We start from the raw sequence: 24,228 nt of genomic DNA, 5'->3' as shown, positions 1-24,228 counted from the left end.
AATTTGACATTGTAGACAATGAAGGAAAATATATTATTGATTAATAAATACTTTAAACATCTTTTTTAATAAGTTTAAAACCACCTTTAAAAAACGCACGAACTTATGGACTGACCTGATACTTGCCATGTAAGCTTGGGGCTATTGACTCCCAGTCGTATAAATGGTGGAGATTGCCTGAGAATACCATTTATAATTTTTTATATGATTTATTAAAGCAAAAGAAAAAAAATTCTATATCTTTCGTAACAAAAATAAACAAAAAAGTAATTCACTTTCTTAATAGCTAAAATTTTTTCAGTCATATTAGTAGATCACATTTTTTAATCAGAAATCGTTAAAAAAAAAATTAATTAAAAAAAAATATTTTCGTCTGAGATATTTTTGTAAAATTTTTATGGGTTATAGATTTTATATCAAATAAGCATTTTAAAAAATAATATAAAGTTTATGGCTTAGAAAAAATTGTGCACAGCAAAAGAAAGTTTGGGGTTTTTTCACCTATTTTTTTCCATTACATTGCTAACCGGTGACCTTTGCTCTAAGTAGTAAGTTTTTTTGCATTTTACTCTTTTTGCGTAGAAGCGTCTACTGAAGAATGCTTCGTCTCACACTCATTCCAGCGTGCAAAATTTCGATAGGTATCGAAGGAGTATCGCTAGACTACTTCTTCCTCTTCCGATATAGCCCGAATTCGTTTTTCGTGCCGAAAAGTGATACAAGCAAACTTTTTCGCCTTATTTTCTTTTCATTATGTCTTTTGAGACATGAACAAAATTAACAATCAAAAACAGTACTGCCTGGCAACATTTTAGCAAAAGTTTTCATTACTATGCTTTTGAGTATATTTTCTTTATTATTGGCTCTGAAACTCAGCTTTTCTAAGAGGTCTTCACAGATTTATTACGTAGCTCAAGATGGCAGACATAGGGGGAAAATTAGATATCTTAAATCACCTTTCATTACTGCTTCATGATCTGATATCAATAAATTGTAATGTTTTTGAGAACTGCCATCAACTTTTCATATTAATATGAATGCTTTCAAATGTTTTTGAAATGTAATCATCTTAAGCTAATGGACTATGAATAAGTTCGTGCGGTTTTACAACAGATGGCGTAACTTGATTATTATTCCATCGATCCACATTTCCAAACATTCATTGGAGAGCTACTGTCGTAAGGCACAAACGTCAGTATAAGTTTTTTATTTGAAGCGTAAACAACAATATTTTTACCACACTTGAAAATGTCGAATTTCGTGCCAAATAATGTGTTTTTGCGGGGAATTCTTCTTCATTATTTTAATATGAAGAAAAAAGCAGCCGAAAGTCATCGTATCTTGGTGGAAGTTTATGGTGAGCATGCTCTAGCTGAGCGAACGTGCCAGAAGTGGTTTGCACGCTTTAAAAGTGGTGATTTTGGCTTGGAAGACGAAGAACGCGAGGGTGCGCCGCCAAAGTTCATGGATACCGAATTGGAGGAATTGCTCGATCAAGATCCGGCTCAAACGCAAGAAGAGGTTGCAAAAACTTTGGGAGTTGATCAATCAACCATTTCCAAACGTTTAAAAGCCATGGGAATGATCCGAAAGGTAGGCCATTGGGTGCCGTATGAATTGAAGCCAAGAGACGTTGAACGCCGTTTTATGGCATGCGAACAACTGCTTCAACGGCACAAAAGAAAGGGTTTTTTGCATCGAATTGTGACTGGCGATGAAAAGTGGGTCCATTACGACAATCCAAAACGTCGGGCAACGTATGGATACCCTGGCCATGCTTCAACATCGACGTCGGCGCAGAATATTCATGGCCTGAAGGTTATGCTGTGGGACCAGCTGGGTGTTGTGTATTATGAGCTACTGAAACCGAATGAAACGATTACGGGGGATGTCTACCGACGACAATTGATGCGTTTGAGCCGAGCACTGCGAGAAAAACGGCCGCAATACGCCGATAGACACGACAAAGTTATTTTGCAACATGACAATGCTCGGCCACATGTTGCACAAGTGGTCAAAACATACTTAGAAACGCTCAAATGGGATGTCCTACCCCACCCGCCGTATAGTCCAGACCTTGCGCCATCCGATTATTATCTCTTCCGATCGATGCAACATGGCCTGGCTGACCAGCACTTCCGTAATTACGATGAAGTCAAAAAATGGATCGATTCGTGGATTGCGGCAAAACCGACCGAATTTTTCACAAAGGGAATCCGTGAATTGCCAGAAAGATGGGAAAAAGTAGTAGCAAGCGATGGACAATACTATGAATATTAAATTTGTAACCATTTTACGTCAATAAAGTTTCAAATTTCGAAAAAAACCGCACGAACTTATTCATAGTCCTATTATAATTTTTAGAATTGGCGACAAATGTCAACTCTGCTTCGAATTTGTGTTGCGTTTCTCAGCAGCGTGGAAAAGTTTTGAATTTCGATGCAGATTCGAACACCAATTGAGCAATCACTACGTAATTCAACCGCTCGCCTTGGAGAATATGAAGCTAGATGAGATGCTGACAGGCCTGGTCGGTCTTGGGCACGTTGTATCGAATGCAGAGGTGTGAACAACAGCAGACCGTTAACCGAAAAAAAAACAATCAATGCCCATATTATTTACTTTGCTTCCATTTGAACAAAAACGGATTGAACGAAAATGTGAATACGTGTGAAATGCGCAAGCAGAATTTTGCTGCCGAGTTGGTCGAGGCAGTCGATGTTACTCTCACAATTTTAGTTCAGAAGACCAAACCTATAAGGTTATCAGCTATCATACTTGTGTTCTGGAGCAACCGTTTTGCTGACAATATCGCAGCTGTGGCCGAAGATGTCGTAGAGGAACTCGGTATATCGATGAGATGATGTCCCCTTAAATTGGCCATAAATTGTTGGTATTAGTAGAGAATTTTGGTTAAAAACTTGAAAATGCACTGTTAACAACTGTTTAGCGTGAAACGCGTGCTGAATCTCCACCACGAGGAAGATTTGATTATCAATATGAAAGACGAAGCCTATTTGAATCTCTGTAAACATATGAATAGTGAAATTATTGCTTCTGGGGCACTAAAAATGTCCGTACGTCCATTGATACGTCAATACTCGCGCTCAAAGTTACTGAATGCTACGCTGTTTCGAAAATGCCGCAGGCCAAACGACAATAGTAGCTGGCGAACGCTCTAGCCATGCTCAACGAGTTTCTTCTTTCTCAAGTCGTTGAATTGGGACTGGAGAAATGTGATTCAAACAGGATGGAGACGTTGAAGCTTCATTTTCAGGTCGTATGATCTATCGGTTTGGTGATTTGCCTTGGTACGATTTGACCGTTCAAAACTTCCTTTTATGTCGTTCTTTAAAGTCACGAGCTTGTGTCGTCAAGGCTCAGACTCTAGATTTTGCAAGGCAAAGATCGTAGTTTTTTATCTCTCATATCTTTGTTACGCTTGCTGATATAGCAGGCATTGATATTAAAAATCTGATGAACTTCATCAGCAGTACGAAGTCGGTAATAACGCTGTAAATCAGTAATCGTTAGATCGTCTTCACCTAATACCACTCCTTCTATATTTACTTCCTCCCGATTATGAACCCGGACTGCGTAAAATCACACTACGTATAGTATTATATTTTTAATATTGATTTTCATGTATATCAAAAAATGTTTAATTATATTTTATCATCTGTTAATGTCTTACTTATTCTCGTATTTTCTACAATTTTAGCGACTTCAAATCGAGTGGTCCATCCAGGTATGGCGCAGCGGATGCATCTTGTAATGTGCCAACCAGTAGCCGCAACACAACCACCGATACAAACCCTAGCAACAACAACAATAATGCAAGTAGAATAGAACTATCAACACCATCGACTATGTACGTCTTGCATGGACGTCGTAATATCGAATGTGAGTACCAGCAAATATGAATTAGGAATATTTCCTGAATGATGTCCTGAATGAAATTCTTTGTGAAAAAAATCATGTACATATATACGATTCCATATTGGGTGTAAAATAAATATTATAATAAGATTAGCAGCAACTTTGCTTAATTAAGTCACGTGACTGTTGGTCTACATCCACATCCAACAGAAATATGTATGTGGCCCTTTGAGCGATCTTGTAAAATATCTTAAGGTTTGTGCGCTTGTTCCAAATGCTGTCTCAAATCCAAATCTCGGTACTTGGCTGCCGTATCATTTCGCGAAAGACCCTTATGTCCTTCAACACAGTGCATATTGACGCTGTGCAGGGATAGAGATTCTACACATCTTTGATATCCCGGAACATATTTCGATTTATTCGTTACGGACCGTAGGGCGTTGAACATTGTTTGACTGGCTACGATGGAGTCAAGTTTGACAGAGCTTGCTTACCCCAGTTATGCAGTCATGCCAATTGTATTTATCTCGGTATGATAAATAAAAATGTAGTAGGAAACAAGGAGGGCTTATCTATTCCACAATCCGTTTTTACTTTGTTTTTCTCGTGAACTTTTCTGCAACAACTTAGTAGGTACTAGTACAGCAATGAGACGAAAGCACGACAGAAGATGGTTTTACCACGACGACCTCGTAACGCTAATGATTTCAGGTATCTTCGCTTAAAATTTATTAAACCTTGTGGCTCGGAAGACTCTCGTAAAACATCGATTTTATAGAACACTGTTTGATGCACGCAGTGAATGCTTATTATTACATATACATACATGCAATTTCATATCCTATTCGAGGGGAGCAGCGACTTATTTGGCGAATGAAATAATAAACGAATTTTCTAAGCTCGCAGAATCTTTTTCCTCGAAAAAAAAGTTCACCACACTATAAAGAAATATTACGCAAATTTTGCCATATGCGCGGTGATAACGTTGCATACGAGTGATCCAAGTATTTTGGGCATGGTCTCAAATTTGGCTGGAATTTCGTTTAATTGTAGACGGAGGAAGTAGAAGTCAGGCAATAGGAAGTAAACTGAAAAAATTTTATGATTTAAATTTATTAATTTTAATTTCGGTAAAGAGTTTTTTAAAGTCAAGTACAATGATCTCTTCTCACTGTTTTTATTACAAATTTGCTATAATTTTTGATGATAAAGTATATATAATACAATTTTTGGTTTTCAAAATTTTTCGAAAAATAGTATCATTTATTACATTCCTCTCAAATTTTTTTTCTTTGTTTGTGTAAAATTTGGTTCTTTCATCAACATTTTTCGGAAAAAGCTGACATTTGTGAATTTCCCCTCAAATGTTTTCTTAACTGTTTATGGGAAAATTTTTTTTTTCAAAAGTTTTCGGAAAACCTGCTTTTTGCCACTTGTGAAATATATCACTCTAAAATTTTTTTTCCGTTTTTTTGTAAAAACTTTGAGAAACATTCTCCTAAAATGTTTTCTTACTTTGTTTTCTAAAAAATGTTTGCTTTTTTTTCAAATTTTGTTAATCGTCAAATATAATTATGTCCCTTGAATTTTTTTCTTACTTTTCTTTTTGATTAATTTTGTTTTTTTTTGCTGCAAAATTTTTCGGAAAACCCCTTTTTTGTCGTTTGTGGAAAACATCCCCTTCCGTATTTTTCTTACTTTTTTTTTTAAATATTGTTTTTCTTCAAAGTTTTTGGGATAAAAGTGCTATTTCGCCATTTGTGGAAAACATTCCGCTAAAATTTTTTCCTACTTTTTTTGTAAAAGTATTGTTTTTTTTTTTGTTTTAAATTGTTTTCGTATATTTGTGAAAAACATCACTCCCAAATTTATTCTTATTTTTTTTTATAAAATTTTGTTTGCTCTTAAAAATTTTTCGAAAAAAAAAACTATTTTGTGTCTTTTGTAAAACCTTCTCCCTTAAATTTTTTCTTACTGTGTTTTTTTAAACAATTTACATTTTTTTTAATTTTCGAAAAAACCTATTTTTTGCTAATAGTGGAAAACATCCCTCACAAACTTTTTCTTACTGTTTTTTTTTAATTTTGTTTTCTTCACATTTTATTTTCTTCAAAACTTTTCAGACAAAAAAATGTTTTTTTTTCATTTGTGAAAAACATCCTCCACACATTTTTTCTTACCCCTTTTTATAAAAATTTCTTTTCTTCAAAAGTTTTCGAAAAAAAATTGTTGTTTATCATAGTGAAAAACTTCCCCATTTGTGAAAAAGCTTCCTCCCAAATTTTTTCTTACTGTTGTTTGTAAAAACTTTAAGTTTTTTTTTGATTTTCGAAAAAAAACTTATTTTTTGGCATTTTGGCATCACTCCCAAATTATTTCTTGTTTTTTTTTTGGAAAAAATTTTGTTTGCTCTTCAAAATTTTTCGAAAAAAAAACTGTTTTTTGTCACTTGTGAAAAATATCCCCCTAAATATTTTTTTTAATTTTTTTTTAATTTTATTTTTCAAAAAATTTTTCGAAAAAACCCTGTTTGTTGTCATTTGTAAAAAACTTCTCTCTCAAATTTTTCCTTACTGATTTTTGTAAGCAATTTAAATTTTTTTTTAAATTTTCTAAAACACTTTTTTCTTGCCATTTGTGAAAAACATCGCTCCCTAATTTTTTTACTGATTTTTGCAAAAATATTTTTTTTCTTCAAAGTTTCTCAGAAAAAAATACTGTTTTTTTTTTCATTTGTGAAAAACATATCCCACAAATTTTTTTTACAGTTTTTTGTAAAAAATTTTAGTTTTATTTTAATTCTCGTAAAACCTATTTTTTTGCTAATTATGAAAAACACCCCCACAAATTTTTTCTTACTGATTTAAAAAAAAAGTTTAAAAGTTTATTTTCTTCAAAATTTTTCAGAAAAAAATGTTTTTTGTCATTTAAGAAAAAGCATCCTCCACAAATTTTTTCTTACCTCTTTTTATAAAAATTTCTTTTCTTCAGAATTTTTCGGAAAAAAATTGTTTTTTGTCATATGTGGAAAGCTTCGCCCATTTTCTAGAAGATCCCTACCAAATTTTTTCTTACTATTTTTTGTAAAAAATTTAACTTTTTTTTTTAAATTTTCTAATAAAAAAGTTTTTTGGCATTTGTGAAAAACATCGGCCTAAAATTTTTTCTACTGATCTTTGTAACAATTTTTTTTGTTTTTTCTTAAAAATTCTCGAAAAAAAACTGTTTTTTGGAATTTGTGAAAAACTTCCGCCTCAAAATTTTTTTCACTTTATTTTGTAAAAATGTTGATTTTTTTTCAAAAGTTTGAAAAAAAGGTTTATTCTCATTTGTTTTCTTACTTTTTTCATTAATAGCTAAGACTATTCTCAGAAGTCCCTAAAAGTGTTATGACGGGATCCCATTAACTTTTCGGATTATGTTCAAATGCATACAGCGAGCATAGCCTCAGCTATTACTGAGAAAAATGAGAAAAAAATCTGAATGGATGCGTTTTTCTCAAATTTTCTGAAATTTTTGGTTTTGCTGAAAGTTATGAATGAATTATGAATTATGAACCAATTTCCAGAAAAATTTAATATCTCGTCGGAAAGACTTTGATCACTAGATAAGGAATCGCTCATATATCCAATGAGAAAAGTACGACACAAATTTAACACACAAATTATTTATTGCATGATTAACTTCAATTTTTTTTTCTTTTTTTGTTTTTTGTAAAAATTTAAATTTTCGCACAACTATTTTAAGAAAGTTTTATAGACAGGAGAATTAAAATCAGCTGGACAACATTTAAATTCACTTTATTGTAAAGCGAAAAAAAATTTCAACTTTTTCCCTTTCAAAGTGCAACATTTTGAGAAGAGAAAGGGTAAAATTTGACAACATTATTACGAGATATTTTATTTATTTTATATTTTTCATTACTTAGTCTGTAAGAAATATTATTGTAGTTCTGCAGAAATAATAGACTCTAACAGATGAATTGCTGCATATTTACAGGCGAGGAATATGGTATTATTAAGCATTACCCCTCTAAGCAAGTATTATAGAGCGCCAGTCATGCAATAGAGAAAAAAGTTGAAAATTTATTACACCGATCGGTAAACTCTCTCCCTAAAGTCGCTTAAAATAACTAGCACTCAAAGCCTCACATTTCCAAAACATACAAACATACATTCATCTCCATTTTCAGTAGCAAATAAATCTTTGCAAAGGTTTTTTTGTAATAAAAAATAAAAATAAAAAAACTGAAAAACTATTACTACTCCCGGCAGTAGCTGCAGCTGTTTGAAGTTGCTGCTGCGCGTTTTGCTAAGCTATTACTTTCCTAATCCGCTTGACTTAATGTTTTTCCATTGGCTCAACGTGTACGCCATCACCCAGTCGAATTTTCCATATTTCGCGATATAAAACCAAACAACAAGTAGCAGTCAGCTATCAGTTATGGCAGAGCGTGGTCAGGATGCGCTGAAGCTTTTCATTTTGGAATTTGTTGAGTTGAAAGTATTTATGGTAGTCGTAGTCAGCCAGCAGCTGAACTGATGGTCTGCCTGCCCTTTGCCAGCCAAGCAATGACATGACTGCCAATCCGTAAATCCTACCAATTTTGGTTCGCACGTGCAGTATTTTTTGCCCGCTTTGCCTTCTTTTTTTAGTTCATCCACAAATACGTACCATATTGTTGTTGTATTGTTTTGGACATTTTAACCACTTTCCATAAACTGCGTCTGTATGTGCGCGATTCATTTAAATGGAAAATATGATAGCGTTGCTCAACTAATTTACCATTCGAGTACTTGTGCATCTGCAGTAGTCACTATGAATTGTTGTATTTGTTGGTAGTTTTTGTGTGTGTTAAAAACAAAAAAGAAAAATAGAAAATAGAAAAGTGGAAGAGAGTAACAAATCCACTAGTCGTTTTTAATTAAAATGAAAGCTTATAATAAAACTGGCTATTTCGCAAAGCGCTACCTTTCTGTTGTTGTTTCATTTATCCATTTCGCTATTTCGAGTGGAATTTCAAAATACTGAAACTGCTATGAATACTATTAAGCGCCTAAAACTATGCTGTATCAGAGAGATATGGTTTGAGTGTATGTGAGAGATAGTGTATGAGTGAAAGAGGAGCTCTTAGTGAGACTCACCTCAGTTTGTAATATATATCACCGGCTACATTCATTTGCTGCGTTGACCTGTGTGCGCTGTGTTAATCTGACTATAAATGTTTTGCGGCTTTATTTTTTTAGAGATGATCATCTATTCGCTCCGTGAAAAATTGATCTATTATATGGTGCTACAGCTGCGCATTTGCAACGTAAACGCTAGTGAAGGAAATCCTACATAAATGTTGCATATTTTTAGGAGAATTATGCATTAATTTACTTTCTACAGGCTTTTATCGCTTCGAATACAAATTTTGTCTGAAAAAACTATAAGTGAAATTTTTTGGCCAATCATTTTCTGGAATAAGTTAACCCCTTAGTGACCTCTTAAACAATTTTTTGTTTACTTATCAAAAAATGTTAAAAACGACCTTTGATGAAGCAAATAATGGTTTTAAATGCCTTACAAAACTATTCCTTCTGAAATTCTACTAAGCACATGCAATTTTTGAAATTATTTTAACGCTCTAGCGACGTCTTAAATAAATATTTTTCCTGACTTGTCCAAAAAGAGATCAAAACAAGCTTTTTCTGAAGAAGTTAATGGGCTAAAATTTTCTATAAAAATATTCGTTCGGAAATTCTGCGAAAAACATGTCATTTTTTTAATTTTTTTAACCCTCTAGTGACCGCTTAACTAGCATATTTTCCTAATTTGTCAAAAAAGGATCCAATCAATCTTTCTGTGAAGAAATTAGAGGGCTAAGATATTTAATAAAAATATTCTTCTTAAAATTCTACCACACATATAATTTTGAAAAATATTTTAACCTTTAGCAGACTCTTCAAATAAATTTTCTTTAGATTTTACAAGAAAAGAGCACAAAAAAGCTATTTTGTGAAGAAGTTAGTGGGTTAAAATGTTCTACAAAAATTTTCTTTCTGAAATTATGTGAAATACATGTAATTTTTGAAAATATTTTAACCCTCTAGCGACCTATTAACTAAAATTGTTTCCTGACTTTTCGAAAAAGGGATCAAACCAAGCTTTTTGTTAATGGGCTAAACTATTTTATAAAAATATTCCTCTTAAATTTCTACTATGCATATAATTTGCGAAAGTATTGTAACCTTCTAGTGACCTCTTAATTAAAAAGTTTTGCTAGTTTGTCAAAATAGGGATCAAAACAGCTTTTTGTGAGGAAATTAATGGGTGAAAATGTTTAAAAAAATATTATATTATTCGTGAAATTCTACCACACATTTAATTTTCGAAAATATTTTAACTTCTAGTGGCCTCTTAAATAAGCTTTTTTAGATGTAATAAAAAAAAAGGTTACATCAAACATTTTGTGAAGGAGTTGATGGGTTGAAATGTTTAGAAAAGGTATTCCTTGAGAAACTGTACCATACAAATAATTTTTGAAAATAATTTAACCTTTCTTAAATTAACCTTTTTTTAGAGCTATCAAAAGAGGCCCACAACGAGCCTTTTCTGAGACAGTTAATGTGTTAAAATGTTCTATAAAAATATTCCACGTGAAATTTTAATTTTACTATGCGTTTTAACTATTTTTTACCTTTTTTCGAAAAATATTTAGATTTATAATTTGAATGTTTTTTTTCCTTGTTTACTTCATTCGTTAGCATAAGGCCTCGACAAGACTCAGTCTTGCGTTGGTTTCGTTAATCTGTTTTTGATTTCTGACAGGGTAGTTGATAAGCCAGCAGTCCTAAATAGTGGGAATGCCCACCTGTCGTTGCTTAGGAACAACGCCTTCTTGCTGCTTGGAGCGTTATCTATGTTCCAGTTTTTTCTGGCAGAAGAATCGCACAGATGGTTGAGGACTTCGATAAATTTGGTGCGACTGCGCTATTACGGCGGTTGCCCGCTTCCTCTTGCTGGCGCCACAGATGCAATCTGTAACTGTTTGTTTTTCTTTGTTTTTTGCTTGTTTCAGTAGCCACAATGCAATAAGTTTTGTTTAGATGTAACAAAAAAGGTTACACCAAACATTTTGTGAAGGAGTTGATGATTTGAAATGTTTAGTAAAGATAGTCCTTGTTAAAGTCTACCATACATTTAATTCTTGGAAATAATTTAACCTTTCTTAATTTACCCTTTTTTAGAGTTATCAAAAGAGGTCCACAACGAGCCTTTTCTGAGACAGTTAATGGGATAAAATGTTTCACAGAAATATTCCATGTCAAATTTCACTATGTATTTTAACCGCTTTTTTAGTGTTTCGTAAAACACTTAGATTAATAATTTGAATTTAGTTAATAAAGGGTTTTTCAATAAGGGCGGGCAGATATTGAAATGGAATAAAATGGCGTTTGCTGTGTGGCACGTAGCGCCGTCCTGCTGGAACCACATGTCGTCTAGGTCCATATGGTTCAATATGGGCCATAAAAAATTGGAAGGGCCACCACGTCTACCGAAAAATGGGCGCAATGCGCGCAACGTTTGCGCTCATTTTGATTATAAAGTTTTATTATTTGAACGTGCTGTTCAATCGTGTAACTTGCCATGATAATTTGGCATAAACAACTGAATAATAAACAAAAGATTTGAAAGATGTCACCAAAACAAAATGGCTGCCACAGGGCGCCAAAATCGACCCGCGCCAATTGAAAAACCCTTAATAAGAAATTTTACCAGATACTACTAGCAGCTTCGGGGCAGTACTTGTAGTTCTACATTTATCGCGAATTGGAAAGTCCCTGCCTCCAGACAATCCCTTAGAAACTTTAGATTTGTTTAGATACCTTCGCTAAGCAATAATAATATTACGACATCTTGCCAGGGCTTCTGCATCTGCCTATTGTAGGAAGCGTGGATCTACCCCATCAAGTTCTTCGCAATGAGATAATACAGATTTTTGTATATACAAGGAATTCTTTAATTGAGCCAGTGAGCATTTTGTAGACTGCTTGGCAATATAGCCACTGTGACCAAAATAGGCATTTTGATAAAAGCCTCGATTTTTTGCTAGGCTTTCATGGCACGACATTGTACTACGAGAACGTGCACATCATCTGCTGTAAGGGAGGTTCACTGTGGAAGCGATGAACTATCCTTAAGTCATGGAAATTATTCTGCAGCAAGCACGTGGATTACTGTACGAGTTGAGGACGAGAGATGTTGACAGACGCGTCTTCATTTTTGAACAGCTGCTTCAAAGGCAAAAACCGAAGGGTATTTACATCTCATTCTAACTGGCGACGAACAATGAAAATCATGAGAAAAGCCAGAACGTGCTTCATATCGCTGCCCAAGCAGTTTTTTACAGGGAGGAAGCAGCGAAAGCTTTTGTATGGCACTTTAACCCGAATGAAACCTCCTACCGCCAATTTACCGATTCCCTCCCGGTACTACGGTTAAGCACATCGCCAGGAGGCGGTTGAGCACTAGGTTCTACGTCAGTTAATCTTCACATGCAGTCTGTCAAAAGTTGCATATACTTAAATTCTCTTAAAGATTTGTTTATTTTCAAAGGAAACAACCCCTGTCTACCATAATTGTCTTACGTCGACTTAAGAGTCCTTTTCCTTGTTAAGTATCGCCTGTTTAGCTGCCGCTCGATGATGACCTCGCAGACGACTGTATGATTTAATGCATGTTGCATATCGCTGATTGCTGACGAAATCTTATCTCACGCATACTCTGAAGTTATCATGATGCCAACTATGTATGTTTTCTGGTACTATCGGATCTTCTGATAGTGTTGCTAAATCGCCCCTGATAGTCGCAAATTACACGCCTACAAAAACACATGTCTTGCATACGACGGCCAAAGTCACACGCTGTATTTGGCGGGACGAGTTCGGTGTGGTATGTATTTGTGCCAAGTACTGCAAAAAAAGCAGCTGCAGTATCAAGAGAAGTGCAACAAAGTTTTCCTCCAACCTGTCAACGCTCGGTCTTTTGTTCTGAAAGGTGTGAAATGTACTTTAAATCACTGAAGCAGGAGTTCTTAATTCACCCAGTCTACCCTACTACCCCCCGCGCCCTCATGTTGCAAAATGTGTGAAAACATACTTTGAATCCCAGAAGCTGGAGTTATTACCTCACCCAGCCTACTCTACTACCCTCATCAGTCTCATGCTGCAAAAGGCGTAAAGACGTACTTTGAAACATTGAAATGGGAGGTCGTAACCAACCCGAACCACTCTCAAGGCGTTGCACCACCTGACTTGCATTCGCTTCGCTCTATAGCACAAGCTCTGGCCCCATTTTTATTTTCACTTATATGAAATGGTGAAACAAAAACGATCCTCGAAAGACGAAGAGTTCTAATGGTACGCAAGTCGTGCGCTAGCTGAAAGATGGGGAAATGTAGTTGCAAACGATGGCCGGTACTTCGAAAAATGATACGTATTTATATATTAAAATAATGCTTCGAACTCTTTGGGACAAATTCCAAAGGAAAACACCGTAAGAGCAAACTTCTTCCAAGTTGTGGTACTCCACTTTTTTAAAACCTTTTAATCATAAAAACTTCCCGGTGAAGCAGATTTTGCCAGCCATTGATTTAGAAACTCAAATCCTTCTTAGAGCTCGTTCTCAGGAAATCCGCATACTTAACTATCAAGGCGCATAAGACGATTAAGAATTGCATGCAAATCCTTGCCAACTGAATTATCCAAGTGTGACTTGCTTCAACACAACTAATTCGACCTGCTCCGAGCAATTAGTGGCTTAGATTATGTAAAAGAGATTTAGTGTAGCCATTCTCGTTTCCAGACCACGTTCATCATCCTCTATTGAGCAGTTCATGTCACACATTGATAATATCATTTAAACCTGCCAAAGCCATTAGCATCCTATACAATTTTAAGCAAAAAAATGTCCAAGTCTTTGCAATGCAATTTTTTGTCAGTTTTGACAATCACAAAGTGGACAGCCAAAAGCGTTTGTCTCTTTAGTCAAATGTTGCTACATTCGACACTCACACACCTACACCTACACATACACATACATGTGGTATATATGGTATCTACACAGAGTCATCATCATTATTGGCCATTAGTTGAGCCACGCAGTGGCGACTAGTGTTCGTACTGATTTAAGAGCTGCCCAACGGTGTAAGCTGGCCAAATGGTCAGCAGCAAAGCTTTCCTATTTGCCACATATTCATTTGCAGGCATATATGTGTATGTGTAAGTGTATACTTGTAAGCGAGTATCTCCCCGTCTCTTACACATAATCTTCACTTTACGGCGACATATCAGACAGTGAAATAAATTTCAATTTTGAATGCCATCAATCTGTGATTTTTGCACTTTGCAGCAATTTGTGGCCATCCATTTAGTCTGTGAAGAGTGAGAGTGTGTGGGTGGGAGTGTGAGTGCGAGTGCGAGGACACTTTAAAGCAACATATTTGCGTACGCTCGCACATGCTTAAGCACACGAACTTGCCTGTAGATTGGCTGGCACATGTCCTCATGGTCATTGACTGGTCGCTTCACAACAGTGGCTACAGTGGCCAGGCCATTTAATTTTGTATCTGTTGTTGTTATAATGTTGCTATCAGTGACTTCATTGGTGTTGTTGTTGTTGCTATTATGTTTGTTGTAGCATGTGTTTCCTACCAGTGCAACTAATCTGAATTTATGCGATAGCATAAATATGAAGTATCAGACGATGCGTTGCAATTTCTCATATTTAAAAATTGATGCTACTACTCCGCACATCCGCAATTTCTGTGCTGCCCTTCCAGTGCGCGTACACCCTCACACTGGCTCTTTACTGTTTGGCCAATTGGGCTACGCATAAAAAATATGTGATATGTGTATGTAGACATATGTGTGTGTGCCAGCGTCTGCAGCAAAAGCTACACAGACAGCCCAACTGACGGTCGAACTTCTAACTGGCAGATCAGCAGCCTCAGCCGTACATACATACATAAATATCTGCGTGTTTGCATGTCCGCATTGGCCAGTTGCTGCAATATCTATTGAACGATTTCATTCCGCTTTAGACTCGTTTTTCGTATGTTTTTTTTCGTGCTTCTTCTTCGGTTATAAATCGCAATGGAATGCTCATAATTTATGGTTAACTGAAATTCGGGTGGAGTTGTTTGCGTGCGAAATTGCGAAATGCGGTAGTTGTGGCGAAATGGGTGTGGCAGACGACTGATGTTCCTGCATAAATATGTATGTGTGTATGTAGAAGCTGTGGAATGCAGCGTGCGATAAGGTATAGTAGGCATGAATTTTTTTTTTTTCTTTCTCCAAAATTTGATACATAAATTTTTATACCCATCCGTTTAGTAGCTTGAAAATCTCTATACATACAAATGAATTTCTACTGTCTGCACTTGTGGCATGTCGTTGCCTCTTTGGCAATAAATAATATGGCACAAATGATTTTTATCGCTTTCTACAATTTAATACCTTTGAGGTTGGTTCAGGCGGCCAAATTTAAAGAAGTCTTTTAAATCCCTTAATGGCCATATGATAGTGTGCAGTTTTGTTGCGTTGTGGAAATGTTTAGAAACATGTTGATGATGAAGTAGGTACTGGGGGTGCATGATTAAAGGCGTGAAATTGGTATATACTTTTTGAGATCCTTAATAAAAATTAAAAATCGATGTTGACCTAATATCTGTTAAGTGGGGTCAGAATCTGAGAGAGAAGAGAGACGGAGTTAGTATGTAAAGTAGAGGAGTGTGGGAGTTTATGCCGCTTGAAATGGACAGAAATAGTGGTTTTCTAAAAGCAATGCCTAGCTTTACGACAGACACCTTTGAATAGGGTTGCCATCCATTAAAAAAATACAAAAAAAAGAATAAGATGAGCTAAATATGTGACTCAATTAACATAGATATCATATTGAATGTATCTATCAAAAAAAAAAAAAAAATGAGAGGAGCTAAATATTTGAATCAATTAATAAATATACCACACGAATTGTATCTAGAGTTGCCGTATATCTGCAAAATTAAAATTATTTAATTACGAAAGCTAATAATTGTAATACAATGTGGGTTTCAAATGAAAGCCGTGCAAGAAATCTTTACGGTAGACATATTTTAATAGGGTTGCCACTTGTTAAAAGCAGTAGATTAATGAAAACTGTAAGTCAATTCAAATATTACAATACGAAAACTTATTTAATGGGACTGAATAATAATTTAATAAAGAAATATTTTTAAGTAGGGTTGCCGCCTTTCAAAAAATATAATATTAGCTATACTTGAATGCACTTGTATATGATTTTCAAAGAATCGAGCGGAGTATTGTTATCATATTACAGTCAAGGAAAAAATCTATTAGTTAGACATATTTACGAATAAAGCTGCCACCTATTAAGAAATTAAAATGGAATAGAATCAGTAAAACACAAAAATCAATAAACTTATTGCAATATAATAGCTTCACTAATAGTTGAATAATAATTTAATAAAGAAATATTTTTAAATAGGATTGCCACCTATATAAATAATTATGTTAGCTTTACTTGTATGCGTACGAATTTTAAAAAATTGAGTGCTGTATTGGATTCAAATGACAGCCATGGAGGAAAACTCTAAGCTAGATATATTTTTGAATAGAGTTGCCACCTATTAAAAATTAAATTGGAAGAAAATGGAATAAAGTGAGTTAAACAGAAAAATCCATTAAAATATTACAATATATACAAATGTTAAACTAATGATAACTAGAGTAGCCGTTTATCGGAAAAATTAAAATTAGTTAAATACTGTAGTTAAAAATAATGGTCTGATAATGGTTCCAAATGAATGACGTTTAAGAACTTTTTAAGGTATACATACATATATATTTTTTATTATGGTTGCAAATTATCATATGTACAATATATAAATATCAAACTAATGCTACCGAGAGTAGCCATCTATCTGCAAAATTAAAATTAATAAAAACTGTAATTAAAGCTTAGAATCCCATATTATTTATGAAAGCCATGTAAGAAATTTTTATCAAGACATATTCTTGAACAGGGTTACCACCTTTTTGAGAAAAAATAGTTAAAATTGTAAGACAATGAAATTATTACGAAACGAAAAAAAAGAACTTAATTGACATTTTAATAATAATTTAATAAGGAAATATTTTGAGTAGGGTTGACACCTTTAAAAAATAATATTAAGGCTACTTGTGAGTATATGATAGTTAAAAAATCTAGTAAAATATTGGCATCAAACGTAAATCATGTAAGGAATCTTTAAAGTAGTTATATTTTTGATTAGGGTTGCCAAATGTAGACAAATAAAAACCAAATATGTATGAGCTAAAAGTGAAAATTAATTAAGATACTATCTTAAAGATATCAAGCTAACGGTATCTAGAGTTCCTACTGTTTAATAAATAAAAATAAAAAAATATAAAAAATAAAATAAAATCATTAAATATTTAAAAATTATATTATAAGATTGGTATGAAAAGGAAGCCGTTTAAGAAACTATAACGGTTGTCGCTCTTTGATAGGGTTGCTACATATTTAAAAAAGTTAATTTATAAAAAATGCCAGCCAATTAAAATATCAAATTATGAGAATCAAAAACAAAAATTAAAATAATAATGTTATTTAAAGGGAATTTAAAAAAGGAATATTTTTAAAAAGGGTTGCCGTATTTTTAAATACTTACTATTAACTATACTTTTTAAAACTGATAATTAAAAGCCTAGCACAAAATTGGTAACCTATTAACTTTGAAATATTTTTCAAGAGGGTTGCCACATTTCTAAATAAATCATATTAACTATACTTATAAGGATATGATAGTTGAAAATTTAGTACAATCTTGGTTACTTATTAATTTAAAACTATTTTTAAATAGGGTTGCCACATTTCTAAATATTCATATTAACTACACTTGTAAGGACATGATAGTTGGAAGTTTAGTACAATATTGGTAACTTATTAATTTAAAACTATTTTTAAATAGGGTTGCCACATTTCTGAGTAATTAATGTTAGCTATACTTGTCAGAATATGATAATTCAAAGATACAATATTGGTATCAAACGAGTCATTTATGTAAGAAATATTTTTGGATAGTGTTGCCAACTGTCTAAAAATAATAACTATAAGAATAAGTTAAGGACACCAAATGACGAAACATCTTTCTATTTAGAGAGGGGGTCTTTCTCTTATGAGATATAGATAATTTAGTAAGCCTAGTGTCATAGAATAATTCAATCTACAATACCCTGTTCGAATTCCTGTGATGCTTCTAATTCTAATAGGCCTCAATCCATTGTTTTTGTTTCATTTACTTATACTCATCTAGTCATATTTCCCAGAAAATCCCCATGGCTAATGTAATTTATTAGACCGTGATTAACTTTCTACTTCACGCCATTAAATCCAATTAAATATAATCAAGTGTTCCCATGTCTTATAAAAATGAGCAAAAATGAAATATTTCCAGGCTACGATAAATTCGCACCTTGCACACCACGTGCCACAATTTATGGATGTATGTATGTATGTGTTGGATAATGCCATAATTTACCAAAATGAAGCACATTAACCCCGTCTAGACCAAAGTAAATGCAAATTTCTAAATCAGAATCAATTTTCGCCAAATTCATATTAGAAATTAAATCGCGTGAAAAATAAAATTGCGCCTACAATTTCGTTCCACCAATTTCCACCTTTTAACTAAGTTCTCAATGCCCAACAATTTATTACTTGGTTCTCATCTGTGCTTGCAGCTTGTGTTTTTCATGCCACATTGATAGCCTGCCATTTATGCAAGCGGCGGTAGAGGTGGTATTTTAAATTGCCAATTAGGCGCAGGGTTCAATATTGGCAGCGGCAATAACAGCTACAACAAAAGAATGAGCAACAGCAAAACGAGCAAAAGCGAGGCTGAGAAATGAAGTTGTTTGAAGAGGCAGGAAATACAGAAAATGCCGAAAAAGAAAAATGTTAAAAATTTCAATTAAATCTGACAGTGAGCAGCGAGCAATTGAAAGGTGGCTGTGGAAGTGTATGGTGAAGAGGTGCTCGTAGAATGGAAAAAGGTCGAGATTATCCATCACTTGAGTACTGCTTTTATTCGATTAAAACATTGTTGTTGCTGCTGAAGTGATAACAAGTTTTTTTCTTAGCTAGCTTTCGTTTTATTTGTTGCTGTTATTGCCGTTTTCAATTAAGCACTCGATTTTTTATTGATTGCCTTAAATTTGCCACGCCACGTCTTCTTTTTGAACAGAAGGGGGTGGTGGTGGTGTGGAGTGTAGAGTGCGAGCGGAATGTTCAAATGTTGTCATATTCATACTTTGGATGAAAAGGAATGCTTTTTGACTAAGAAAATGTGGGCGTTAAAGAAGATGGCTCTTTGAAAGCATAGACTAGACTGCAAGCCATGGGGAGAGGACAGGTTAGATTGGATTAGACGAGCTGCTTTTGGGGAGAGGAATTTAAAATGGCAGGCGCGTTACGTCAAACGCCAACCACAATTCCCATCAATTGGGAAACATAAGAAAAGAAATTCGAAACGAAAAGTATTGCAATACGTGTTGGAAATAAATAAAAAGAAATAAACAAATAAGAATAGCAATGTATTCAGCCGCACACTTAGGCTAAAAAAGGAGGCACTTTATGATACAACATTTGGACTTACTATTTACCATTGAAACGTCCAAATTCCCTGAAGTATCTTATTAGTCCCCTCAAGTCTAGAGTGGTTGAAAATGCAGTCGCGAGATGCCTAAGCCTGTTTCCGCAGAGTGCGTCTCCATCTTATGGAGGAGATGAGATCTGGTTTCTTCTTCCTCCTTTGAAAAGTTACGCTCAGCATTTCCACATGCTTTCCTATTAAATCAAGCGCCCAATGAGAACTCCGATGACAGCAGATATACCGTTCTTTTTTGAGAGCTCAAATCTCGTATCCAGTTTTGACCTCGTCTGTCTTGAACACTGCGCTGCGCTGCCATCTTTTATTTACTTGCTAACTAAAACAAAACAGAAATGGAAAACGGTTTTCTTCGTTCTACCTGGCCTGCATGTTCAGCTACCAGGCATTTTCCCTTTTATCCCCATGACCCTTGTTTCAATTACGGAGGATTCTGTTGTGCTTGACCATTCCCTGCATAGATCGGTAGCAGTTTTTCTCAAGTTTATAATTAAAAGTGGCAAAGTTTAGAACTCTAGTTATGGTGTAACTCTCATTAAGTATGGAATTATTTTTTCACATAAGTTCTTCTTCAACATCAACTAACTGATTGGACCTTATCAGCGTGGCTTTAGACCTGGAAAATTCACAATTGATCAGATATTCACAATACGCCAAGTCTTGGAAAATACCCATGAAACTAATACGGAGATGTTGTTCAATACTAGCAGCTCCATTTGAATTGGGAAGGACCTCTTTGAACCGTTTGATACCAAATAAGGTTTTAGACTGGGTGACTCGCTGTCGAGTGACTTCTTTAACAAGATGCCGGAAAAGAACGAAATTGACATCATCGGCCTTAATAACCGCGCTGTTAGTTCTGCTTTTTCCAAACTGGATAAAGAAGCAATGCGAATGGGTCTGGTGGTGAACGAGGACAAAACGAAGTACCTCCTGTCATCAAGCAAACAGTCGTCGCACTTGCGTATCGGCACCCACGCCACCGTTGACAGCTTTGATTTTGTATTAGTAAGATACTTTGTTTACCTAGAAACCAGCATTAACACCAGAGAGTGCTACTTTGAACTAAGTAGGCAACTGAGTAGTAAAGTCATCTCTCGAACTAACACTATGCAAGACTCTCATCATGCCCGTCCTATCATGTGGCGGAGAAACTTGGACGATGGCAACATCCCGCCTAATCGGATGGTTTGAGAGAAAGATTCTGCGGAAAATTTGTGGACCTTTGCACGTTGACGATGGCGAGTATCGTAGGAAATGGCACATAGAAATAGCGCAGGGAATGAAGAGCCAGGAGTTCCGTTGGCTGAGTCATGTCGTCCGTTTAGATACAAAGGCTCCGGTCTCTTCTGGGTTAGAAAGATCAGGTGGAGAAGAACTTGGCTTCATTTGGTGTGTCCAACTGGCACCGGTTAGCACGAGAAAGAAACACCTGGCGCGTTTTGTTAAACTTAGCCAAAATCGCTTAATCGGTGATCGGATTAGGATCAGCTTTATAAGTAGATATCACCATTTTCCGCGATGTAAAGGTAGGTGGAGCGTAGTAGTGTCCACGCCACTATTTCTTGCCTGGAATTTTTATTTCCAAATCGCACTCTGGAACGGAAGTAAGAGCACAGCAATGTGTGCTGCTTCAGAAAGGGTTGACCATTTTTACATTTTTTAGTGCTCTATGGTTTCATGAGTCCACTGTGATATTTCTCTCAAGCGCATGACAGTGACAGCTGCTATCTGATAGAGAGTAAGGTAAAGAGGTGGGAGGCTGGAAATTGCGTGTGGGTTTCTGGCTGTCTTGTGATTTTGCTCACATATAATGAATGCTTTACATTCTTTTTGTTTGGAAGAAAAACTCCAATAGGAAATTAGGAAAAAAATTTTCAAAAATTATTGCGTATTTTGAGGCACTTGAAACTTGCGCTTTGTTATACCAAACTTCAAAGATCTATAAAAGTGCATACTCCAAGTTCTTCTAAAGATTTAAATGAAAAAATGTGAACTTTTGATGAAAATTTGTAGAATCTTTCTTTGAATAAAAATTGAATAAGAAACAAATACATTATTATACATATAAAGGGTGGTTAAGTCTCAAGAGCCGGTGTTAATTTTGAATAAAATACATTTTTTTTAAGAAATTATTGTCATTTCTCTTTATTATGATAATAATGTTATGGCTCAATTAGGTATAGAACAAAATATCGACCAAATAGCCGCCGCGGCCTCGGCGGCACACCTTCATCCGATGGTCTAAATTTTCGATGATGCTGAGGCATAATTGAGGTTCTAACCCGTTAATGTGCCGAACTATCTCATCCTTTAGCTCTTGAATTGTTGCTGGCTTATGGACGTACACCCTTTCTTTCAAATCACTCCAAAGAAAGAAGTCCAACGGTGTCAAATCACATGATCTTGGCGGCCAATTGATATCGCCGCTGATTATTCGGGCATCAAATTTTTCGCTCAAAAGAGCCATTGTTTGGTTAGCTGTGTGACAACTGGCACCGTCCTGTTGAAACCACATATCGTCCACATCCATATCTTCCAATTCGGGCCATAAAAAGTTCGTTATCATCTCACGATAGAGAACACTATTCACAGTAACTGCCTGACCGACCTCATTTTGGAAAAATTACGGCCCAATGATGCCGCCGGCCCATAAACCGCACCAAACAGTCACTCTTTGTGGGTGCATTGGATTTTCGGCAATCGCTCTTGGATGCGGCAATTCTGCTTACTGACGAATCCACAGAGGTGAAAATGTACCTCATCACGGATGATGATTTTCTTCACGAAGTGCGCGATATGCATTTTGATTTGAACGCCAGTTTTCATAATAAGCCTGAATAACTTTAACGCGTTGCTCGATTATGTATTTTTCTATGGTTCAAATTGAGTTAGTCTGAAATTGAAAAATGTTAACTGAAATGCAGAAAAAACTTGAAGTATAGGTGTGGTTTACATTCAATATCGGCCCTTAAAATTTAACCACCCTTTGTAACGCAGTGTATTTCCTATTGCCATACTTAATTATCTAATGTTTGAATAGAATCTCTATCGAAAAACAAGAAGAATTGTAAAATAACTTCACTTTCACTTGTGGAGTTTCAGTGTCGTACTTTATTTTTAATTTAAGGCGCACAAAGAAGTTGGAAACGAAAAATTGATGAAATTGATGAAATTTTTCCATATTTTCAAAAACTGCTTGATTTTTAATTAGAATGTAATTTTTACACTTTGCTTGGCTGCGTGCCTAAAATGTTGCCTTGGTATTTGAAAAATTCTAATACACCAGTGTGATGTAGACATTCATTAAGATTCAGCGAAACAAAAGAAAAGGTTCTTTGTGCTATGCAACATAAGTGCAACTTTCTGAAACTAATTAAGCGTGAAGAAATATTTTTTTCTTTGTCATAGCATAATAATAGACCTTTTTAACGCACCACTAAGTAGAAGTATTTTATCTTACAAGCAATTAGTTTGAAAGGACCTGTTTAGGGGAATCGCAATACAATACATACACGTCCCTTTAACGGGTACTCTGCTGTTGTTATACCACCACACTTGCGCTCGCTGTTAAAAGTACGAGAGTAGGCAGAAGCTTATTAAATCTCTGGTTGGCAAGGCGAGGGGTGCTATCAGTTTCGATATATGTACACATTATGTCGATATGTTGTATCATGCAAAATACACATTTTTTTAAATAAGTTATCAATATACTATAAGTATGCCATGGTAGCAAAATACTCTATAATGTCCGAATTCGCACAAAACTTGAGGACTTTGGGAATTCTCCTTATAGTTTTCATGAGGATAATAGGGAGTTCTCTTTATAGTTTTGATGCTAATAGGATCTTTTGCTGGTCAGTCACTTAGTTTTTCAGATCCTTTACCTGCTTATAGAGCTCGTTGTAAGCTTATCGATGTGAAATTGCTTGAAAATAGATGACCTTTTTTATTTAAGGAAACAACTGGCTTAATATTATCAAATATTTGTCATCTAAGCACTGTTTAATTAACTCTTCAACGCTAATAATTGTAACTAGGGCACTCATATTATCGAAGATAGACTATGGCCTTCCAATTTATGGTAACTGTGCGAAAAGCAACATAAAACTTATTTACTCAGCTTACCACACGGCTGTAAGCAGAAGCATCCGTGCTATGCCTAAATCCCCAACAAAATTTATACTGACGGAAGCCGACTTCCCCACAATTGAAGAGAGATTCACGACGAATACGAAGAAACTTATACCTAAGCTATTTCTTTGCTACAACAGCGCCTTATATGAAGCAGTGGTAGGCGAGCTTCAAAGAAGTAAGGCCCCACGTCGCAAATCGACAATTGCACTGTGCATCGATTACGCCAGAGAGATTGGTATAACTTCCGCTTCACTTGATAAAAATAACTCCAATGCTACTGTTTACCAACGTCTTTTTACAGAAGTCACAACTCCTCTACTTCCCGAATAAAGCTTAATTTTTAATGATGGGTCAACAACTGATACTAACACCTCGTTTGCAGTTGTCAACTCGAAAGGAGAAACAATCACGGCCGGCATTCTTCCTAGCTAGGGTCCCCCGCACAGTCTGTTCCGTGTGTCAGACCAGAGTTCCTCAGAACCTGACAACAGTCCAGT

At 35.1% G+C, this 24,228-nt stretch overlaps 1 protein-coding gene across 1 annotated transcript in view; it reads left to right on the top strand.

Annotated features, from left to right (window-relative positions):
* The window catches only part of LOC129247397 (proton-coupled zinc antiporter SLC30A2), a 243,889-nt gene that overhangs the window by 32,980 nt on the left and 186,681 nt on the right, over positions 1 to 24,228 (top strand). Inside the window, exon 2 of the mRNA XM_054886515.1 lies at positions 3,722 to 3,903. Coding sequence (XP_054742490.1) covers positions 3,722 to 3,903 — 182 coding nt within the window. The remainder of the gene's footprint in view (positions 1 to 3,721; positions 3,904 to 24,228) is intronic.

The sequence above is a fragment of the Anastrepha obliqua genome, chromosome 5, assembly GCF_027943255.1.
Source record: "Anastrepha obliqua isolate idAnaObli1 chromosome 5, idAnaObli1_1.0, whole genome shotgun sequence".
Lineage (NCBI taxonomy): Eukaryota > Metazoa > Arthropoda > Insecta > Diptera > Tephritidae > Anastrepha > Anastrepha obliqua.
The sequence above is the reverse complement of the archived record's forward strand: the minus strand, read 5'-3'. Positions and strand labels throughout refer to the sequence as shown.